Source organism: Bactrocera latifrons, unplaced genomic scaffold (assembly GCF_001853355.1).
Source record: "Bactrocera latifrons isolate USDA-ARS-PBARC rearing strain unplaced genomic scaffold, ASM185335v1 scaffold_6, whole genome shotgun sequence".
NCBI lineage: Eukaryota > Metazoa > Arthropoda > Insecta > Diptera > Tephritidae > Bactrocera > Bactrocera latifrons.
The window spans coordinates 2,167,522-2,190,573 of NW_017537267.1; the positions used below are offsets into that span (position 1 = coordinate 2,167,522).

The 23,052-nt window shown below is 36.4% G+C and overlaps 1 protein-coding gene across 9 annotated transcripts in view; it reads right to left on the bottom strand.

Annotated features, from left to right (window-relative positions):
* Window positions 1–17,363, bottom strand: part of LOC108974976 (platelet-derived growth factor D) — a 34,482-nt gene extending 17,119 nt beyond the window's left edge. Inside the window, exons 1-2 of one of the 9 annotated variants that reach the window (XM_018943139.1) lie at window positions 17,259–17,363; window positions 1,512–1,961 (exon numbers count right to left, since the gene is read on the bottom strand). In XM_018943139.1, coding sequence (XP_018798684.1) covers window positions 1,512–1,709 — 198 coding nt within the window. In that variant the 5' untranslated portion in view covers window positions 1,710–1,961; window positions 17,259–17,363. Of the gene's footprint in view, window positions 1–1,511; window positions 1,962–16,078; window positions 16,099–16,233; window positions 16,254–17,026; window positions 17,049–17,170 lie in introns of those variants that run through there. The other 8 variants (XM_018943140.1, XM_018943138.1, XM_018943146.1 and 5 more) reach the window with 8 other exon arrangements.
* Between the last annotated feature and the right edge of the window lie 5,689 nt (window positions 17,364–23,052).

Here is a 23,052-nt window from a genome sequence, read left to right on the forward strand (position 1 = left end):
CCATCAATGGTGACCGTTATTGCGTCATGATAACCGACTATTCACTTGGTGGCATTTGATTTAAACAAGACGGCGCCACTTTCGGTGACCAAGTTTTGGACCAGCCAATTGGTGGTCACACGCCCTCAAACTGTTTTTTCTGTAGATATATGTAAATTCTAAAGTCCATGAACACAATCTCGCTTCGATTCAGCCCTTGGCTGCTTCACGCGTATCATTCGCCATTTACCAGTCGAAATGCTCGAACGAGTCATCGAAACTTGGACTCAACGGATGGACTAAGGAGAGGTTGCCGCGGTCAACATTTGAAAGTGATAATCTTCAAAAATAAATGCGAAAGAAATGTTCAGTCGAACGGTAATAAACATTCGCCATTAACTTTGAAGTTTCTGCGCTTTTTCTTTAAAAAAGTAGGAAACTTCGAAATTTCATTCGAGTGTTTCTTTATCTCTGAGGTATTATATTAAAATTAAGCATAAGCAATGAACCCTCTTAACGGTTGTAATTGAACATTATAGAGTTATATTTTAGATTTCAAGACCATGTGTTTACAATTTTGGTGATCTACATTGTACGAGAGCGTATAAGTACTTTGCCTCACCGCTCGATGGCGCCAAAGTCGGACTTGAAATCTGGTTTTGGTCGCGTGTAAAAGCGTGAAGCAATGTAATCGATTGGTGATTAATTGGACTGCGATTAGGGGAATTTACATATTGAAATCAGAGGGTCGCATGAGCCACGCCTAGCTATCTTATAACCGATTACCATGTAAGATTACGAGGCAAAACGTAACGACCTCATATTGGAAAACCTTCGCTTTGCCTTCGCATATCTCATATCCAGTATGAAAGCTGTCGACCATTTTGTACACTATGGACAATAAGTGCAAGCCTGAGATCACTTCTCAGCAGCTTAGAGTTTTTTCGCCGTTCTACTATTCTGAAGTATTAGGCCGACTCACCGCCGTATAGCTGAAATATCGCCTCATTGCTACCAGGAAATAATTCTCCTTCACCGCCAACACGGCCAAATTGGAAGAATAATGCTACTGACTGTAGCTCTAGCCATTGCATTCTCAAGTCCTTTTGGTTTTGTGCGACTTATTTTTGTTTCCAAACTTGAAAACGGTACTAGTTCGGCAGAGTTTTGAGATGAGGTTATCAACATTCAGATATCCAGAAATCGTAATGTTCAGACGCAATAAAGAAATTGCAGTATCACAGGGTTATCCATACTATATGTAGTCAAAGAGAGACCAGTTAAGAGTATACATTTTTGTTTTTTCTTTCTATCAACACGGTATTTTGTTGTATTAATAAAAATATTCATCTTGTTAACGTGAGAAGTTGGTTAACTTAGTAAAGCATAAACTAATTTAGCGCTTTCCTAATGGTTTTGCAATAAATATCTACGCTAATCAATATTTGTCGATATATTTATACTCATATTAAATATTCTACATACGTACATTTGTATATTGTTACTTCAGATTCCTTCCTCATTTCACTTACCTCATCACTTGTGCTGTCCGTCCGCGCCCGCTCACCTGCATCGGCAGTCGCCGCTGTGTTATCCGCGTCAGCGCTGCGCTTGTATAGGAAACGTGTTGGAATTTCTATGCATGCAATATTGTTGTACAGCACGGAGAATGTGATGACGGTCAGCCACAGCAGTAAGGGCGTCGAAGTGCAGCCGTGTCTCATATGCATTTTCGTTGCGTTTAAATTGTCACTACGCCTTTTCAATTTAACTATCAATCCGATATTCTGAAGTGTTAATGTTTTTAATTATTTACGGCCGTTTGGTTTTTACTTTCTAATAACTTTGTTTTTATTGTGTTTCTATCACAGTTTGGCACTTAAGTGTTGTGATAAAGAGTTTGAGACAGACAGCAGGCAGGTAAACACGTTCACATTTAGCAGTTTACATCAAGGGCTATTTCAACTAATGGACCTGTTTGGCTGCAAGTGATATTAAGATAAGTTGTGGATATAAGTGAATTAGTAATGAAATCAAATAAAAAGGGTTTACTTTTGATTTTTAGGTTAAATGTATTTATCACTTTCCACAAATTTATGTTTTCCTTTAGGATATTTACTTTTATTGAGCACTGTTGTGATTATTTAATTTATGCATAAGCGTCACTTTTCGTTTTCATTTCCTTTTATTATACCCTGAACAGGGCGTATTAAGTTTGCCGCGAAGTTTATAACACTCAGTAGAAAACGTTGGAGGCACTATAAAGTATAGAAATGATCAGCGTGATGAGCTGAGTCGATTCAGCCATGCCTCGCGTTATATATACGCGAACGAAAGACCAGTTTTGGCGATATTGAATTGAAATATTGCTAAAAAAAAAAATTTACCCGTGAAGGGTATCATACCATCGGAACAGTCGCAGTTACCGTTCTCTCTTGTTTTATTTACATACATACACTCTACAATTGTTAACATTTTCTAGCAACTGGACTTGTTGGTAGCCAGGAATGCGCACGCATGGTATTGACGCGCATGCGCACAGGTGTTTTGTTTATTTGTATACACACAGCCGGTTCAGTTGCTTGCTTACGACTCGCATACACAATACTTGTCTTTGTTTATGGTTTCTGATATGAGCTGGCGCATTGTTTAGTCTATTCTTCAAATATTCTGCTTTGTTTTTGTAAATTATTCGACAATAGTCCACTTGCCACTTGCCGGCGGGCATTTTTTTTAGCTGCTAAGCGTGTACGCAAATGCAGATTTATGTAAATATGTTTATATGTATGCACCGTAACTCATTTGTACAAGTAACACCTTGGCCGGGAGTAACCTTTTTGTGGCTTAGTGTTAGTTTAAACTGCTCTAGTGCTGCAAGCAAATATTAAATAGCTTCAGTCAAATGTTGGGCGTAAATATTGAATAAGCTTACGCCGGCGCCAAAGGTCACCTATGATAAGAAAGTGGTGAGCAGCTCTCTTAAGAAAACGTAAAAACTCTAGACATTCTTAACGGTAAACTTGAAATCTCAATGCCAAATATACTTCTAAACCCATGATAAAAATTGTAAATAATCGTAAACTTAATCCACATATAATGTCAAGGTATAGCAGCTGCAAGAAGAATATCAACGATGCTGGTGAGATCAGTAATTGGCTAGAAGGCAGAGGATAAAAAATTCATATAGTCGGTACTCTATGATAATTTAATAAAAGAATTTCTTCACTTAGTATATGAAAAGGTATGTAGTGCAGGTCGCCTCTAAGTTAGTGCATCTTGGGGAACGCTAAATGATCTGCGGCTTTCACGGCTTTTCAACTCCTGGACGACTTAGAACTGGATTATGAGTAAGATTAGCTCTATAGGATTTTGGTAGAACGCTGGGTTGGTAGTGACGGCATTCTGACACCTAAGTTTGATGGAGTGACACTCATCAGAAATGGCTGACGTGCTCTTGTGTTGTACTACTAATTAGCTGTCGCAAAATCTTTTTGGCACAAGGTCCATCGCAAGGTCTCTTTGCCTGCAGTAAAGCTAGCCTCTCGCTAGTTGTTTGGCTCTTAACAGCCCATTGGGCTTATTATCGCCCACGCAGTAAGGCTGGTAATCCTACCACACACCATCTAAAGAAGTTGTATGGAAAAAAATGTGGTAGAAACAACACTTGGGAGCGCATACCTTCAGGCATCCCATAGAACTGGCGAGAATGAAAATTAAGCGCCTGTGCAAATTTGTATTGGCTACCAAGCGTTTTACATTTTTAGAGAGTTTTAACTGCATTTAATAATGGTATGATTAAGGGCATGCCAAAATAAACGAAACATTGGAAATAACAAATACAGCAAGACGAAGATGCTGTCATTTATGTAGTAAAGTGTTGACAACCCTATAAAAACAAATCGACAGCTGACAGTTTAGACTTAGTAAAAATGGAGCGTTACACGATAGTACAAGGTGTCTTCATCATTAAACAAAATTTCAAAAGAACGAAAGAAAAAAATTAATACAAAATATCTATAGTGTTTTAACATCGTCAACTGCGAAGATTAATTGAAATGACGGGACATTTAAATCCTGCGTTACTTGGAAGCTTTCGAGAACAGAAAAAAACGAAATAAAGTAAAATAAGCATGGACAGTTTGCATAAGGAGAAGGAACTTAAAGCTAAATCACACAAGACATTGATGACAAGAAATTGTACGGATTTACGAATTATTATTTTAGACCTAAAAAAACTAAAAAAAATCAACACAGCTCTTTGAATTTATTGATTAATGTCTATTAACGATTTAATCAATAATTGGAAATTATGATAGATGAAAGCGAACATTTTTTATGGCTCTGATTTAGGGTCTAGGTAAAATTTTAAAAACTTTCAAATGGCCTTGATGGCTTCTTTACTGCTTAAAATTTAATCATAATTGTTAAAATTTTACATTTCACTGTAAAATGCAAATTATTTTTACACCACAGTAAATTTTTTCTCCCCAACATAGTAAAAAATCCGATATTTTGTAAATCACATTGTTTCTATCTGTAATAACCACGCTCTATCTTATCTATTTCTGCATTGTGCTTACAAGATTTATAACTTTTGAAATAAATCGGCTGATGATGATGTAAAATAACAGTGATTTCACATTCCAGGCTCTTATAAGGTATTTAAAATAACACCCACCAATAAGAGCACTATTAAAAAAATTATGTGTTATTTCACCATTTCGTAAACCTAAATGTTTACCTTGTGATTTATAACATTATTGGCAATCACTTGAATTTTGTTGACTTTGGTTTGTATGTGCGCATTTTGGCCAAGTTAGCAGCACAATCAGTTTCATTCATAATTTCTAGAGAAATACAATAATAATAAATAACTGATAAAAAAATAAGATTATGACTAATTAGGTAAAAATGTAGCGGTATTTCATGCTACTCAACTTGACATTGATACCAGTTTGCTTGGGTTGTTATCTGTTAGCGTTTAACGGCTTCAAAGCAGGTGGCCACATATTATGATGAAATTATTATACGAGGTATTGTAAAGCATTGACAAATGTCAATAACTGTAACATAGTACAGTATACCACCTGGTAGTAACGGGTGATTCAAGTAGGGTTACTTTATTCAATGACCTTTTTTTTGACAAATTACGTATTAGTCGTGTCAAGCTGTTATGTTATTTTTGTTCAGTACCTGACGAATAAGAAGTAAGGAAGAACTAAATTCCTTACTTCTTATTTGCTGTGGAAAATTTTTGACACGTACATATGTATGCATCTGGTATGTACAAGCGTTTGCAAAATCCAAGGGACGACCTCGACCGAGTGCTTTAACTTTGCAATCACTAGAAGGTATTTGCTTGGGGCGCTTTGCCCTTCGCCGACTTCAATTGAACGCGCCTGAAAATGCAACGAACGCTTGAGTGTTAATGTGTGCGTGCGTGCATGTTGTATTTGCATTTATGGAAACACAACAATAAATTAAATTTATTGCACAAACATACATACTTGCAGATATGTTTATTTGCATCTTTTCATGTACCTATGTATACGTAAATACATATGTATGTACATAAATGTGATATCCACTTATGCATTTGTGTGTGTTTGTGTGTCGTAGGATATTTGTTTCACCGTATGCGTTCACAATAAGCGAAGTCAGTGCTGATTAACCAACTCAATTGGTAATCTAAAGGCGGCTGTCAGAAATATTTTGTACATTGGTAAACATACTCTGGGCCCACAAAGGCACTGTTTTCGAAGGTCGATGCCTAAATCGGATCAAACTCTATGTCAATAGTCTTATCTATTTATAGTAACACACTAAATAATTATTAATTGCGTATTTAATGCACGTACTACACTTTTGTTTACTTACATATGTATGTATGTATATGTGTACATACATAATTAAGCAATTTAACGCATGAATCATAATCGAGCGCGCAGCTTGAGTGCAAATAGCTGAACGCATACTTATCATTAAGCCAATAGAAGGCTTACAAAAGAACTATTCGGTGCTTCCAATGGCGCTGCCAGAAGACTCCCTCCCGCCATGAAACATATATACATACATACATATATATATATATATATATATATATATATATACGTAAGTATGTAACATAACTCGCTTATGTTATGAATATTTCAAATAAACTAAATTTTTTATTGATAAAAAATACAAACAAGTTAACTTCGGCTGAACCGAAGCTATAATGCCATTCACTGCTGCATTCTTCATGACAATTATATACATAATTGAATCTAAAAATGTAACTGGCTGATATTGAACTTTCCGATAGGTCTTTTTAACTACGTGTTGATATAAAGAACCATGAATTCGAATTAAGGTTACTTATTAAAGGAAAAATAATCTTTAATAATATCTTTATCTTGGCTTTGGTCGATCTGGTTGTATGACAGCTACATTCTATAGCGGTTGTTGTTATTGTAATACGTACCTAATCTTAGGTTAGGATGGTAAGGGTTAGATAAGTTGTTGTCGAGGTGATCCTAACGGAAACGTGCAGTTTCGTCGGGGTCGGACCAAACGGAGAAGCATGTCAGATGAATAGGGTTAGCAGCACATGCAAAGAGGCTAATTATACGCTGGACATATGTTAGATACAGGGTTTGTACAGAAAGTAATAAGACTGAGTGGATTTAAAAGAATTGATTTAACCAATCTTTACAATTCTTTAAAAAACGTTTAAAAGAGGCTCCTTATGCGACGATGCAGCGCTGCCAACGCGATCCGGAATAGCCTTAAGAGCCGAGGTGCATGTTGCTTGGATTCACTCTATCATCTCAAAATGCTTGCCTTTCATCGGCATTTTCAGGAAGGGAAAAAAAGTTCGGGGGAGCCTCATCTGGGCTGTAGGGTGGCTACGGAAGCATTGGGATGCTTAGTTAAGTAACTGTTCACAAGAAAGATGCTGTAAGACGGGCCGTTGTCCTGTTGTAATTTCGAATCGGCGAATCGGCTGCTATGTCTTGTCAGACTCGATTAACCCTTCGTTTGAGTCTCTTGAGGACTTCGCGTTAACGGTTTGTTCAGGAGGAACAATTCACGGTGGACGATGCATTTGATGTCAAAAAAAAACGACAATTTGCATCGTTTTCACTTTGGATTTGCTCATTTGTCAGCAATTGTTGCATGGAGTCGGTGAAGGTGTTAATGGCTCCACTGTGAATGGCGGTTAGTGCTCGTCGGAAGTTAGTTGCCTCCGAAGTTTAGTCAGCGTATTGTTTTATGACATCAACGTAGTTTAGGAATGACTTCTTGGTGATCCTAGGAGGCGGTTCTACTCCAAGCAGGTGATCATATTGGTGCGGCGTAGTTATGGACTGGCCGGCAGATTGCCTTGTAAGTTTCCAAAAATGTTTCTTTGTTCTTTCCCCATGTGGTGGCGGCAAGCGACTTACGTATGAGAAGTGAAGGAGTACAGACTGTCGAAAGTCACACCTAAAAGTTTAGACAATCGGAATCTTAACGTCATCGACTGTGGTGGCTTCTGGTTAAGGCCACGAACTATTTTGGTCTTTAAGGCGCTAAGTGCTGTGGTGGTACTGTGTACTTTTTGGAAGTCATGTTGGCGGTTTCCTATATCGGTTCGATATCCGCGGTCCGGCTTACGTTTGTCACGCATATCACTTAATATATACATATATAATATACTGTTCAGGGTATAAAAACTACTTAAGGAACGCTTAAAAATAGCCGCCCATTAAGTGTACATTATCAGAAAGTGCAAAAATTTTCCCGCCAGGGAGCCGTATGGTCTTCCACGTACCCAACTGCGTTCGACCACATTTCTTTCATTCACTTGTATGTATGTATGCGTGTAGATATCTGTCGTTGTCGTCTTATTACATTCCTTAATTGCAATTGTCAGCGCGCTAGTACGCTTGCAACTCCTTTGCTTTCTTCGCAGCGATTTCTTTTGTATTTTGCCTTTCGGTCGTTGTTTTTGTTTTGGCACTTTACTAGCATTTACTTTTTGTTTTCTATTTCAACGATTCTTATTAAAATATTATTGTGGCAATTGGCATTGCTTGTTTACATTTGCGCCCCCTTACGGCTGCCACATCAATTTGTTGCCGCCGTCAAGCAAGCAACTCCATCGTCGGCGAATTTATTTATAAATTAAAGCGTAGCGTTTTGTGTGAAACGCATAGTAATGTCAGGTTTAAGTTGTTTATGTTTATCATTGCATTCGCTCTCATATTTACACCCTGAACAACACTGAGATAACACTGAGAAGAAAACGTCGAGACTTAAAAAAAATATTGTATATAAATGATCAGCTTGACGAGCTGAGGCGATTTAGACATGTCCGTCTGTATATATGTACGCGAGTTAGTTCTTAAGCTTTTGGGATATTGATCTGAAATTTTGCACACGTTATTTTCTCCAAAAGAAGCTTTCATTTATAGGAATCGCCAATTTCGCAATACAAATGAAGTCTTTGAATGAAAACTTTTTTATTAGTGAAGATATCTTTAGGAAATTTGGCACAGCTTATTTTAATAGGCAGCGCTATAATCTCAAAATATACTCGTATTATTCAGATCGAACCACTATAGCATAAAGCTGCCATACAAACTGAACGATCGAAGCCAACTCTTTGTATGGGAAACTTTTGTATTTGACGATATTTCCTCACAAAATTTGGCACAGCTGCTTGGCTGAAATAATGCTACATTCTCGGCCAAAATCAAGTTCTTGTATGAGAAACTTTTTTATTACCGAATATATCTTTACAAAATTTGGTACAGCTTATTTTCCGAGTTAACGCTATAATCTCCATTAAAATTGTTTAGATCGAATCACTATAACATACAGCTGCTATACAAAGTGATTGGCCAAAATCAAGTCTTTGTATGGAAAACTTTTTCAGTTGACAAGGTATCTTATCGCTATTTGGCACAGTTTATTGCCTCAGCTAATGTTACAATCTCCAAACATCTTGCTCATATCGGACCACTACAGCATATAGCTGCCATACAAAGTGACCAATGAAAATTAAATTTTTGTTTGAGAAACTTTTTATATTGTGTAGGGTATCATAGCTTCGTTGGACGCGAAGGTTTAGTTTTTTTTGTTTTATTTTTTTTCTTAAATTATTATTTTTAATGCAACATTTACGCTGCGCTATCACATAAGTAACGATATTCATACATACATACATTCATATATGCAAACACACACGCACATTCCTACATCTGCATCTATCATATATGTATGTATGTACATTCATATTTGTATGTATACACACTCATTTACACGCACAATTATTCGCTTGCATTGCGTGCATTTCTCTTCCATTTTGCTTTTCTCTCGCGCTCTTTGTTTTGTTTAATAAATAATATGCCAAAACTTTGCCTATTAACTTTTGTGCACTTCACGTTGCTCTTCCTCTTCTTCTACTACTCATTTAGATTTTGTTTATGAATGAATTGGCTGTTTCTTCGGCGGCAGCATGCGAAAAACACACACACTTGCATATTTGCAGCTTTTAACACTGTCTTGTTGTTGTTGCTAATGTGGTTGTTATTATTGTTGTTTCAACGCTTGATTTGTTTAGTCTTTGGCATTATCAGCGCATTGAAAGTGAAACGCACTGACCTATAATAACAATACTATGTAATCGCATGCAGCTCACTCCTCATGCCAGCTACATATGTACATACAAACATACATAGCGTTCATACTACATTGTGCTCAATTTGTTGTTGTTACTGTTGTTTTTGTGCTTATTAGCGATTAAACAACTACTATTTTGTTTCTGTTCTAAATGCGGAAAGTCGGAAAATAACACAAATTGCACTATTTGTTGCATGCAGCTCTTCGCGTGCCCCCCTTTTTGGTCAATTGTTTAAGGCCAATAAGGCATTGAACTAAACATTTTTAAGTCTTTTTTTCGAAACACCGTTAAATAAAGGATTGCTGAAGTGAAAATAGAATTCACCAAAGAAGTTCAAAAACAAAACCCTATATCGTTTGTTTATTGAATTTTGAATACTGAGTTATTCCGAATACTTTTTATTAAGCTTTTGTTAAGTAGAATATAAAAAAATCCAGGTTTTGTTTATGCATTTAGATGTCCTACAATAGGCAAGTGAAAGCCTTAAAGCTATCTTTGAATGCCATTTTTGTAAGCTTCAACTCAAATGAAGTTGGCTGCGGTTATAATTATACGCCCGAAACGTGTACAGTGGTTTATAAAACTAAGAATCGGCAAACGTGGTCTTGGGTAATATGACTACCGTGAGGCTAGCTTCATTAAGGGCAAAGAAATCAATAAATCTCTTGCGAACGATCTTGGGTTAAAAGGCATGAACCGATGGTGGCCCACTGATGGCCAAGCTTCCGCAAAGCCCAGCTATCGAGTGATACGACACAAGCTAATAAGATAGCAACGAGCCGTTCTCATTCAACCGATAGCGGTTCTATGGTGCCTTTTTCCTGCGATTTCGCTGTGGCCTAGCACCTGTAAAAGTCTTATCAAAGACATCTGATGCTATTGATAGTGAGGTAAGATACATCTTGACAAACCCTGAACGCACTGTTAATGAGTTCAAGGCCAGTATCGTCGATCTGCTATCTGAGTGGATAGTCCCTTCTCTAAAGGAGGCTGCACTTCGGAGTAGTAAATCTACTGTTAGCTTAAGGGCTGCAACCCCGGATGGGAATACACTGCAATAGTCAGGAAGTTTGAAGCTGGAGTTTATAGCTCCGATAGTAAACCCCTCCACCATCTTTCCTCTATGAAGTCTAAGAGAGGCCATTCGAATGTTCAGATAAGTCTCTATGAATCTGATAGCTACTTTCGCAGCCATATTCCTTTCGATATGACTACGGGCACTATGTGCAAGTTGGCGTTAAGTGGTAGCGTTGGAATGAACCTTACAGGTGTGGTCTCTTCTAGAGCCCTATAGAACATAATGGGTTTGATTATGATGTCGTAGAGCTAGAGGACCACTTTCGTTGAGAGACCCTACATTTTTCCAATGGCTACTCTACAGCATTATAAAGCAATCATTGCCTTCTTCTATGAAAGTATCATGTCCAGGATGAGCCCTAGGTATTTCACTATATCCGTTGGTTGCAGAGGAATGTCTCCCATTTGCTGCAGCTGAGTAGGCAAAATATATCAATAGCGAGATATATTTCAGTCAAGAGATGACCTTCAAATACATACATACATAAGGTTATACTCGTATAAAGCGTCATAGAAAACCTGCAAAAGTACTTTCTTTCCACATTTTATTACTAGAGATAGTTGTCAGTTCTTCTATGAAGTTTCTGGTATTTTTATAAAATATAATCGAAACTGCACGTACTGCAAATGTAATTGTCCCGTTAAATTCATTGCATTGAAGCAATTTGAAATCAATTAAGACTTCTCTCGTAATCGCGAATAAGTTCGTCGTAATATGTTTCCAGCGAAACCACAGTCCTAGACTATAATGCGCTGTTTATGGATAATGTTATCAAGGCCTAAGGTAGTGGTATATGATAGTATTGATAATTACATTAAGTAATTATTCTCAATATCTGATAATAGGCATTAATTATTTCTAGGAAGCAGCTTCGACTTTCTAATATTACATTACATTTGTAATTATTATCTAATGTCAACTAAGATTAATGGAATTTCATCTTAAAACCACAAATCTACATATATAATTCCCTCAGATTTGTATTCACTGAACAGTGTATATAAAGTTTCCGACGTGATTTGTCGGAACCCAGAGGTTTGTCTGGGGTCTTTTATAAAGTATATCTTCTTCCTTTTCTCGGAATCGCCACATAAACTGATCAATCGAATTCAGGCACTTGTATCGAAAACTTTTTTTTTATCTGACAAGATATCTTCACGGAATTTGACAATACTTATTATCCAAAGCAACGCTATGATCTCCGAAAGTACCATTTGGATATTAGAAGTAGCTTATAACAGTCATACAAACTGACCAACTGAAAACAAGTTTTTGTATGGAAACTTTTTTATTTGACAAGATATCTTCACGATATTTGATATAAATGATTGTTCAAGGCAATAATCCAATCTCCAAACAAATTGTTTAGAAGGAACCGTTATAGCATTCAAGCTAACCGATCAAAATCAGGATACAGATTCGGGTCTCACGACAGTTGGGTCTACGTAACCCTAATGGATCTGAATTTTTATCCGGCCAGGACTGTCAATTCCGCAAAATTCTGCCGCTCCAACAGCAATAAGATTTTTATATGTCCTTTTGTGCTGCAAGAAATAGAGCTGTGTAGTGCGTTACAGGTATTTCTTCTGGTTTGAAGTCCTTCTCTCTGGCACCCTATACTAATCAATTGGTTGAATGTTGGCATCGATCTCTGATCGCGAACTCAATCGCCAACTTGTTCCATTCGAACTCGGTTTCTTATTTAATTCGGAATGTAGCAGAAAAAGCTAAATAAAATCACTACAAGTTCATAGCAGCATATCCAACCGTCGAAGTCAGCAGCTGAAGCGCATTTAGCCGTCAACGCAATACAATTAAATGGTGTAATGAACTGCCAGCCGGTATTAATTATCTACACCAGACCGCACACGTGCACCGTAGGGAAAATTATAATTTGCAGGCGAAAAATGTTTAAAAATAACTTCAAATAAGTGAGGGTTTCGGTTTATATGCCAATATTTACAGATTAATATGTATGTTTGTGCGCTTATCTACTGAATTCGAATTCCACGAAAATGTTTAAAGCAAAAGCGGTGCAAAATAAAAATAAACAGTTTTGTAAGGAATGCCGCCAAAAGGGAATAAATTCAATTAAAATGCGCGCAAAAAATGCGAAAAAGAAAAAAAAAACTTGTCAAGCCACTGATGGCAGCAGCTGAGCGTGCGACAAGCGGCGCATAAAAAAGCGCGACAACAAATCAATGACGATCCTTGGGATTCCTGCAGATTAAAATCTTTAGCCGCACTTTGGGCGTTAACGCAGTTCAACGAAATAAAAAACAGAAATCTGCATGAGTTAAAACAATAAAAAAGGGCGCTAAAAGCATTTAGCGCGAAATGAGTTTTGTTAAGCGATTGCGGATATCGCAGGTGTGGCAACGTAGGGGCGTGAATGGCGGCTGATGCTGAGTGTGAAAACTGGTTTCCTTGCACATCAATTTTTTATGCATGCAAATAAATATACGTATGTGCCGGCAAATGTGTGAAATTGCATGTATTTGCTCACACCATAATTTTTGCATGGCAGCTGCATCCTAAAACTATTAAATTACAAAAAAATCGAAAAATTGCAAATCAGTTGCACTTTTTGCACACACTGTTATGGCTAGGAGACAATCGATGTCGCGAGTTTATTTATTTTGATCGCGGCATGCGCAAATGTGTCAAATATTTCAAATGGAAAAATAGTAAAATTTAATAACAAAAACAAATTCAATAAAAGTGTTAAAAAAATCAGTCTTGTTGTTGCAAAAAAGTGTTGCAGAAATTACACTAGTTAGCCGTTAAAAATAAAAATAAAAAGAGAAAATAAAATATTATATAACTAAAATATTTTCAATGTGTCTTTCCAAGTCTGCACTTTTTGTGGTGACAGCTGTTTTCAGCACTTGCGGAAAATGTTTCAGCACGTGTATAAAAAAAAACCAAAAAAAAAAACAATCATTCTTACAAAGTAATTGTCAGCGTAGTGCTGAAACAGCCGTTGACGAAGCTTATGCAATATTCAACACATACCAGTATAATAAAAAAAAAAAACATTAAATTTGGTAAATATTTATGACTTTAGAATTGTCTACGCAGGTTGAATTACGTAACGGTATTGCTTTGCGCAAAGATCGGCACTGACGTTATTCGAACTCTTGAAATGATGTATGTGTATACACAAACGGACTACCTTTTATATTTCAGTATTAGAGCCATATAGATCATCGAAAAGGGCTTTATTGTTTTTCAAAATAATCTCAATTGAGATGTAAATACTTTTGAACCAATTGTGGAAGAACTTTCGCCACTCTGATTGAATTACTTCCAAAACATGCCTTTTAAACACTTCTAGAAACTCTTTAGGGGCAGAAAAGCATTGACCTCCTATTTATTTTTTACGAACGGGAATAAAAAGAAGTCATTGTTGCCAAGTCATGACTATACGGTGGATGACTCGATATTTTGAGTGCTCAAAAATGTAGTTATTTCAATTTGTGAGAACTCTAATTTTTGCGCTCGAAATAATTAAACTAGTGCTTTTGTTAGGTTAAGTGTTGCCATTTGTTTGCCCTTTTTAAGCCTCAGAAGTCAATATTGAAAGTGTTATTCATAACATACCACTTGATTTAGTGAAAAAAGTACTCGGGAATTTCGTTAATCGAATTCGTTCCTGCAAAAGAAGCAGTGGAGGTCATATGAATGACGTTATACTTCACATGACATGAAAACATTTAAATTTCCTTAACAACTAGTGCGTTTTGATTTTGAAAATAAATCATTTCTCTTATTGGCAAATCCTATAGTATTAGTTTTGGTTTGATTAGTGAAACTCTAACCGGCAGAGCATTCTTTTTTATTTAGAATGCATTAGTGATAAAATTGACTTTAATGCCTATATCGCTTTCGGCGCTTTACTGCAAAAAAGAAGTGTAATCGCTCAGCATAGTTTGAGAAAAAGTTAAAATAAGGATACAAAAAAAAAATATTTCAACCAAAATAAATTTCTCCACGGTCATCTAATTATTCCACCATTAGCTAGAGAAGTTTTGAAAGACGCAGCTCTTCGAGGCATTTGAATGAAAACTGAATTAGTAGCAACTAAAGTGATCAGATAATCATCTTATTTTTGTTTTAGTGAATCCCGAAAATCTCATAATAATATCGTCGAGAAGTGAAATTATAATTAATTATCTAATGTGAAATCACAAAACAATGCAAGGAAAGAATAAATGTACTTAAAGTAGCAGATTGAGCTTTCATAAGCTTTCGTAAGAGTAAGCCCTGTGTGTGAAAGCTGTCAAGGCAAGAAATCTGTAATAGTCTAACGTTTAATCCAAGTAGAAGCACTTTTTCCAGTAGCCTTTTTTTCGACAGATTCTCATGTGCTAGAACTGAAGCCACTCGACCTTCCCAAGCGACATTACTTCACCCTATGTGCTCTTTAGAATTTTGTTCAGCGTTGAGGCCCATTTCTGGCTCAATGGGTATGTAAACAAGCAAAATTTGGAAAGAGAAGCAACCTAAAGAAAGCTGCCATTTCACCCACTTTAAAAAAGTAGGGAGGCTCAAAATGGATCACCTTTTACTATAAATGTCTATAAAATTTCTCCGCCTTAACAATCAGTATACAGAGCACTAAAAAAAATTATTAGCCACCAACAAAGCTATTATTATACTGAATATTAATAGTTATTACGTTATTCAAGACATCTAGCCTTTATAGATGTAGTATCAGGCTACTTTATTAACAGTTTCTTCAACGTCGCAACCGCAATTCCTCGAAAATATATGATTCACTAGTCATTCCAACTATTTAAAGATCTATGATTCTATGGCCTACTTTGATAACCCACTTGTAACTGGTGAGCAATCATTGCCTATTTTGCTTTCTTCTCATCGTTAAGTAATGCTTGACAAGTTAAAAGTCGGCGACATGTGAAAAGCGCAAGCCTCACAAAATTAGTATATACTATCGAAAATTCTCAGCGAAACGTCCAGCTATAACCGCAACTCTAGTATGTTAAAAATAATTAATTTCAATAAAGATTCCTAAAATTATATTTTTTAGTAATTTTATTACTCGTACATTAATCACAGATGCATAAAGCAGATTTCATATTTCGCGTAAAATGAGCTTTCCAAAAAGGTATAGCAAGACCCGACGCGACGAATAAAACTAGACAACGCGCTCTCAGCGCCAACCAGCGAAAATACCGCAAGACTTTTTTGACAATCGAACTCATAGAAAAATAACCGAACTCATAGAAAATATGTTGTTATTAGTAGCTTTTGAAAAGTATTTTTACTTTTCTCAAGATATATAACCGTTCGGGATAGTTGTACATAGTACACCGTACCACTATTCCGAACTCTAAGAAAATATTTACATATAATATCTCTCAGGGCTCGGCTAGCACTTGTCACAAATTTGAATTTCTTCCAACAGTAAATTTATGCGAATACAGAAAATATTTATGAGTCTATTTCCAACAGTATTTTCTTATTATTATTTTTCAGAAAATATATAACCGTTATAATACACCTTAAATCGCATATCGACTGTATCACCAAAAATTTGTATTATTCTAATTTGTTCCAGTTTTGCTTGTTGTTGTTTAATTCTAGTGTGTTATTATTTTTGTTATTTTATTCAAGTGCGCTTAGTCCCAGTATATTGGTGGCTTTTATTGATTCGAGTTAAATATTTGCATGTATTTTGTCATTTGAACGTCAAAACGACTGATTTGAATAAAGGCACATAGCGTTATATACATACACACATATCCATACATACATATGTATTTTTAGCCTGTTTAATTTCAGTTGTGTCGATTTGAATGTCAACGTCAATTATTATAATTTTTTAAAAATATTTTTGCCATAAAGCAGCTGCAAAAATGTTCAAAAGGCACGTACAACGCTGGTTATATACTGGACACCCGTGTAAGTTGTAGTTACAAATATTTTATTAATTTTACTTGACGCAATTCGCAAAAATACACTGCATATTTTTAATAAAACTTATTTTTGTTGTAGTTTTTATATATTTAATTAAATTTTTTTTTTTTGAATTTTGAAACTTTTTTAATTTTTAAATATTAGTTTTGTGTTTTTGTTTGCTTTTATATATTACATATACTTCATTTAAATATTTAATTTTTTTTTTAGTTTTTATTATTACTATTTTTTATATACATACATATATTACTGTCTCTTATACACATCTAGATGTGTATAAGAGACAGAAATTTTAATTTTGTTTTTGTATACTTATGCACTTTATATATATATTTTTTTTTTATATTTTTTTTTTTAACTCCACAATTGACACATACATTTTTTCCGCTTCTGTTGCTTTTTTTGACACAGAAAATTCATTATTTTAACCGTATTTCTCTAAAAATCATCACTTTATATCAATAAGCTCGGGCGTCGACTAAATATCGCAATATATAGTATAATAAATTTTTCTAACACACCTTTTTGCACACACATGTACACTGCTATTGCGTTTTGTTAGCACTTGTTTTTGTTGTTTACTACCTTTTTTCACATACAATTATTTACCTCGTTTCTATCGTGCACTTTCCTCATTAGAGTTTCGTTTATAACTGTTGGACTTGGCCTCAAGGCAGTTTAGTTTTAAACTGTTTTACGAATTCTCTACGCTGTTGCTCAGCTGTTTTACTTCATTTACTCGCATGTACATTGATACGCTCACTCGTTCCGGTTGAATGCTGCTTGCTGATCGGCGATCTTGGCTCTTGCTTGTTTACTCAAGTGTGGCATCGCTCAGTGCGGCGTATGTTGTGTCGCCACCTACTCAGTGACTTGGGTGTATAACAGTAAACTTGGTCTAGTGATAACGCGCTCTGCGCACGCTCCATTGGTTGGCGCTCGTTTGATTAGTGTAAGAGAGTAGTTACATACACGAGTACAGCAGCAATATCTATGAGAATTGTAGCCAACGCTGGCAGGTGAAAAACAGGTGATTTTAAAAGCAATTGAAAAAGGCGAAAAGTTATGGAATATTCTGGATTACGTGAGGTTTGTGTATTTGCTTTTCATCGTTTAAGCTCCGAAGTTTTATTTTATATAGTGAATCACTAACTCTTCGCTATAATATTACTCCTAATGGTATTGCGTCGTCATAGTTCTTTGTTCAAAGGTTGGTAACCCACAGGTTAATTATAATATTGTATTAGATCAAAACATATTTATGGACTTTAGAAATTTTGCTTAGGATCATCTTCGAGTGGATTTTTCCAAAAGTTGTCATGGACTACTATGAGCAAAAAATATTAAAAATTTCTTCATAATTTTAAAATTCTCGTGTTCAAAATCTATGTCATTGCCCCCAAAGTAATACTCCTTGGCCCCAATACACTTGCGCCAATTTTTTTCCAATCCTTGAAGCAGTGGTTAAAGTCAATTTACGGAATCGACTTCAATGCGTATAGCGATTCACGTTTAATGGCATCAATTGACTCAAAACGGTTTTCTCGAAGCGGTCGTTTGAGTTGCTAAATAGCCAGAAATCACATGGACCTAAACCTAACGCGAATATGGTGGTTGCAGCAAGATATTGGTTTAAAATTCGGCGAAAAACTCACGAAGAATTAATGCAGTATGCTACAGTGCATTATCGTTAGGCAAAAAAAAAGAGATTTCGGCCTATAATTCCGAACTCTTTTTACGAATAGTTTCGCGCGAATGCCACATAAGGCTCAAAAAGTATTCCCTGTTGATAGTTTGGCCGGTTGGAAGGAGTTCAGAGTGCACCACATCCCGACAATTGAAGAAAACTGTCAACATAACCTTGATTTTTGACATGCTTTGACATGGGTTTTTTCGGCTTCGGCTCACCTTTGCCATAATATTTGACTAATCGGTCGTATGCTTCCAGGTCATAAGCATAGATCCAAGACAAGACATCGCTAGTAATAATATCTTTCATGACGTGCTAGCAGTCGGCAAGCATTGTTTTAAAGACCATAACCCGACGCTGTTCTTGATTTTGGAACCAATCGTGTTTCCACTTTTCTTAGGCCCAACTGATCGTTCAAAATGGTTTTCTTTGATCCTTTCGATATTCCAACGATGCCAGTAAGCTCTCTGACTGCCGTTTGTCGTCGATTTTCAAGCACCAATTTGTTTAATTTATTGACGTGATGATCATTAGTTGATGTTGATGACCGTACTGAACGTGGTTCATCGTCAAGGCGTTCTCGACCCTCTTTGAATAGTTTTTACCTCTCTAAGATTCTACTCATTTGCCTGAATCGATTATTGGACTATTATTAGGTATAGATAGCTGTTGTTCAAACTGACGTATGAAAATCGTGTTTTTGTATGGAAATATCTTTGCCAAATTTGTCATAGATTACTGTCTAAGACAACAGTACCATCATCAAACAAATTGTTTGCATCGGATCATAATAGCAAATGTATATCTGTCATTTAAGCTTACTGATCAATATCAAGATAAATATGTTTTGAAGTGTATTATGTTACTGGGCAGCCGAGCGCCGTATATTGTTCCAATTTGATGTTTGATGTTGGTTACAAAAATTAACTTGAAGGCCTTGTTTACAAAGTTTTAGCGCTCAAAGTTGTACTCTTTTTAACAAGAGATCAACTCTTAGTTACTTAATCGCTCTCAATTGTTGAACTCAGCTTCTTCGATTGCTCCACGCACTTCATACATATGAACAACATATGAATAAACAGCAATGTGAGTATGTAAACAATTGCAGTGCGTGATTTTCTTCGCCGTCACTTGAGCAGTGATAATGCAACACTCCCCACAAACATACTATACATACATATTCACTGAGTTGCCGGTGCCAGATAACGATTATGTATGTGTGCTTGGGTATGTGCTTGGCGCCGGCAATGCTAATGTCTGCAATCTGATGCGATAATTTGCAATCACTGTCACCTAATTATAAAGCAAATATGTATTTATGTTGCTTACTTGTAAATATGTCAATATATTTTACTAGCAAATAAGTTGTGAATTTTATCAAGAACTAGTGCATTTGTAAAGGGTGTGGTTCAATAAGGGCGTGTGAACTAATTTCAAAGAAACCCTGTGAAACTATATGTCACTTGAAAGCTACTAAAAGCTTCCCTGAAAGTAAGCAATAATTTGCAACCTTCTTCCTATTACTTTGGGGTGGCTTATTATACTTGTATAAGCGAGAGATTTGTGTGAGTACAATTGAGGTTAGATATTGAATTGATATTGAGTTTGAAATATTTGTCCAGAATTTAAATCTGGAGTAAGCGGTGCAATGTGTAGAAATTGAATTACCATATGATCGAATTTAGCCTAAAACACTAGATTTTCACATATTTTTGTCTTTTCGTTTTCGGCCTGTTTCGACGACATACTCATAAACCCACGTGTGTCATTGGTAATGACGCCTATGATGAATGTAAGATGCTCAGCTACGTTGCCCATAGCGGCCTCTACTCGCCGTCGTTTTTGTCGAAATTGCAGGTCTATTAGCAGTGGTAGATGCACGATTCGCATCAGGCAAGTTTTCGATGATTTCACTGAATGCTTTGTGCCACTCAAATACTTGTATTCGTCGTAAACTAGACTACCTAAAGATTAGCTTATGTTCGGTTAATCTAATAGGCCAATAAACCACGCGTATACCAGTTATGGTACTTTGCGATACCAGATGAAACTCAGTTGCTAGCTCCAAGAGGAGTAGTCACTCTTTAAGATGCCTGCGCTTGACACGAATTTTAACAGACTCTGCGGCCTCAATATCGATATTTCCTCCAGTGTATCATACCGTGGTGAGCCCAGATGCTTACAGCCTAGTCCAGCGAATGCGGGACAAGTGTACAAGAGATGCTCCACTGTTTTCGAGGTGCCCTACACTAGACTACGCAAAAGACTTGAGCATATTTTTCAACGTTTCCGTTGCCCTCTTGCATTCTAGTGGTGAACCTATAGAGCTGGTTAGTGCTTAGCTTTGGTAAACAACTAGCTCTTTTGCAACTGCGAGGTCCTTCTGATTTTTAGTTTATAGGAGATCCTCTAAACCACTTGCACTTAGTAAAGCTCATCTTTCCGTAATCTCAGCAATTTTACTGTGCAATTTTCAAGAGGTATACATGTGGCAATGCCAATCTTGTCGGATTCAAATTAATAAAATGGTGTGGTGTATGGAGGTAGGTGAGATGGAAATATTTCTGAAACTTTCTCCTTCATTATCTAGCTTTTGAAAAGCTGAGGTTGAAACATCTTGGCAGTAATAGGTTCGACGGACTTTTTGAAATAGCCAAAACTGATATCAGAAGTCTCATCAAATATGTGACAGGTTCAAAGCACTTTGTCTGTATATGAGTTTAAGGTGTCACAATGAATTGGCGAGCTCAGCTGTCCAAGTGAGGCTTATATAATAGGAATGTGCTTTTAACTTAACTTAGGACAATATTGAATACAAATGTTAAACTTTAATAAAAATTAATCAAGGTATATTTATACTTTGTGGATTCTCATAGGACAACGAACCATGTTTTGATAAACAACTCCAGCCAAAATCTCTTAGAACAAAGCAACCCTCACACACAACAAACTAAATAATCGGTTAATTATTGGACATCTTTACACGAGTAAAGCTCATAAAACAATCAGGATTAAGTAAATGAATTCACAAATATTTACAAGCTTTTCACTATTAACAATGATTTTCACCCTACTCCGTGTCAGTCGGTTCGACCAAAGGTGTACAAGGCCTACCAGCATGTCTTAGTCTGTACCCAAACCTACTACCGTAGGAATTCGTTTTGCAGTGTTCAAACACAACCAATTGACACATCAATTATTCACTGGAGATTAGAAGATTTATAAACGTCTTTTGATAAAATAATAATCAATACATAACGGCATTTGTGTTAAGGTGTGCAACATTTTAATTAGATTGGCTCGTGGTGTGGTGAGCTTGTGAATAGCTAATTAAGTATGCAACTATTACCTATCGCTATCTGTTAGAGATGAGAGTTAAAATGTATATTTGTTGGATTTGTATTTGTTGTATTTAGATTATATCGATTTATCTTCAGCTATGCGATGGTGTTGTAAATGTATGGTATAGATATAGTTTCAAAGATTATAAAACTGTTGCTATTATTCAGTCAGAAATAAATATGTTTTAAATATATATTTCTAAAGGGTGGATATATTAAAATTACCGCACGATTGAGCAATTTCACCAATTGGTGAACTCTTGTGAACCCGACTCACTTTCATTAAAACTCTTAGGCCAGCAAGTTCAATTGATTTCAACTCCACTTTCACCGATGAGAAGGTTCAGAGTGTCATCAACAAGGCAAAATCGTCAAAATACATTGGCCATATTGAAATCAACATGCAGATGCTAAAGCATCTAGGCTCGACAGGAGTACTTTAACCTGCCGCTGTTCAAATACCCGATGTGTGGAAGTTTGGAAGAGTTGTTTCACTTCTGAAACCTGGAAAACTCGCCAACAAAGGGGAGTTCTATCGAACGATAACTTTCCTCTCCCCTTTAGTGAAGACACTTGAGGCCTTGCTACTGCCGACCTTCATACAGCACAGTTTGTGGCTTGAACCAGAAACCACCCTTCGAGAGAACGATCCTCATAGAGGAACCGCCCCCTGGGAGCATCAAGAGGTCGTTCCTCAACTACGTCGACGATATCGAACAATACGCCAACGAGGCTTCGGAAGCTACTAACTTCCGACAAGCACTGACCGCCATTTACAGTGGAGCCAACAATACCTTCAAACCACCACCCATTACAGGCGATCCTTGCGCTGCTACGTGCTGAATATTGTAGCAGATTAAAATCCTACTTATCCAGAATAGACCCCGAAATATCCAATATATGTTCTGCATGCAATGAGTCTCCGCCTGATACTGGCCACCTCTTTTCTTGCCCACTAAACCTACTCATCTGACATCGCTTTCTCTTTGGCTTGGCCCAGTCGAAACAGCAAATTTCTTAGGCCTACTGTTGGATGACGCGGATGACAACTTATCTAATCCTTACTACCGTAACGGGAATTAGGTACCCGATAAAAGAACAAGAACAACATTTTCCGAAATTTGAGATCTTTGTCTGTTCGTTCTTTGGATCGTGACTTAAAATTGTCTTTGCGCTATTAAGCTGGTCTCGCCTTTTAAGTAGATGTTCAATTGCCATATTCTCACTTTGATATCCCAAATTTTTAGTACATCTTATTTTAAAATCACTATTCAACGGATAGCTCATAACTCTTTACAGGCAAGATATACTCTTGAAATACTTTATACATATACTCAAGTAAGAGTTAAATCCATTCAGTCATTATATCGCT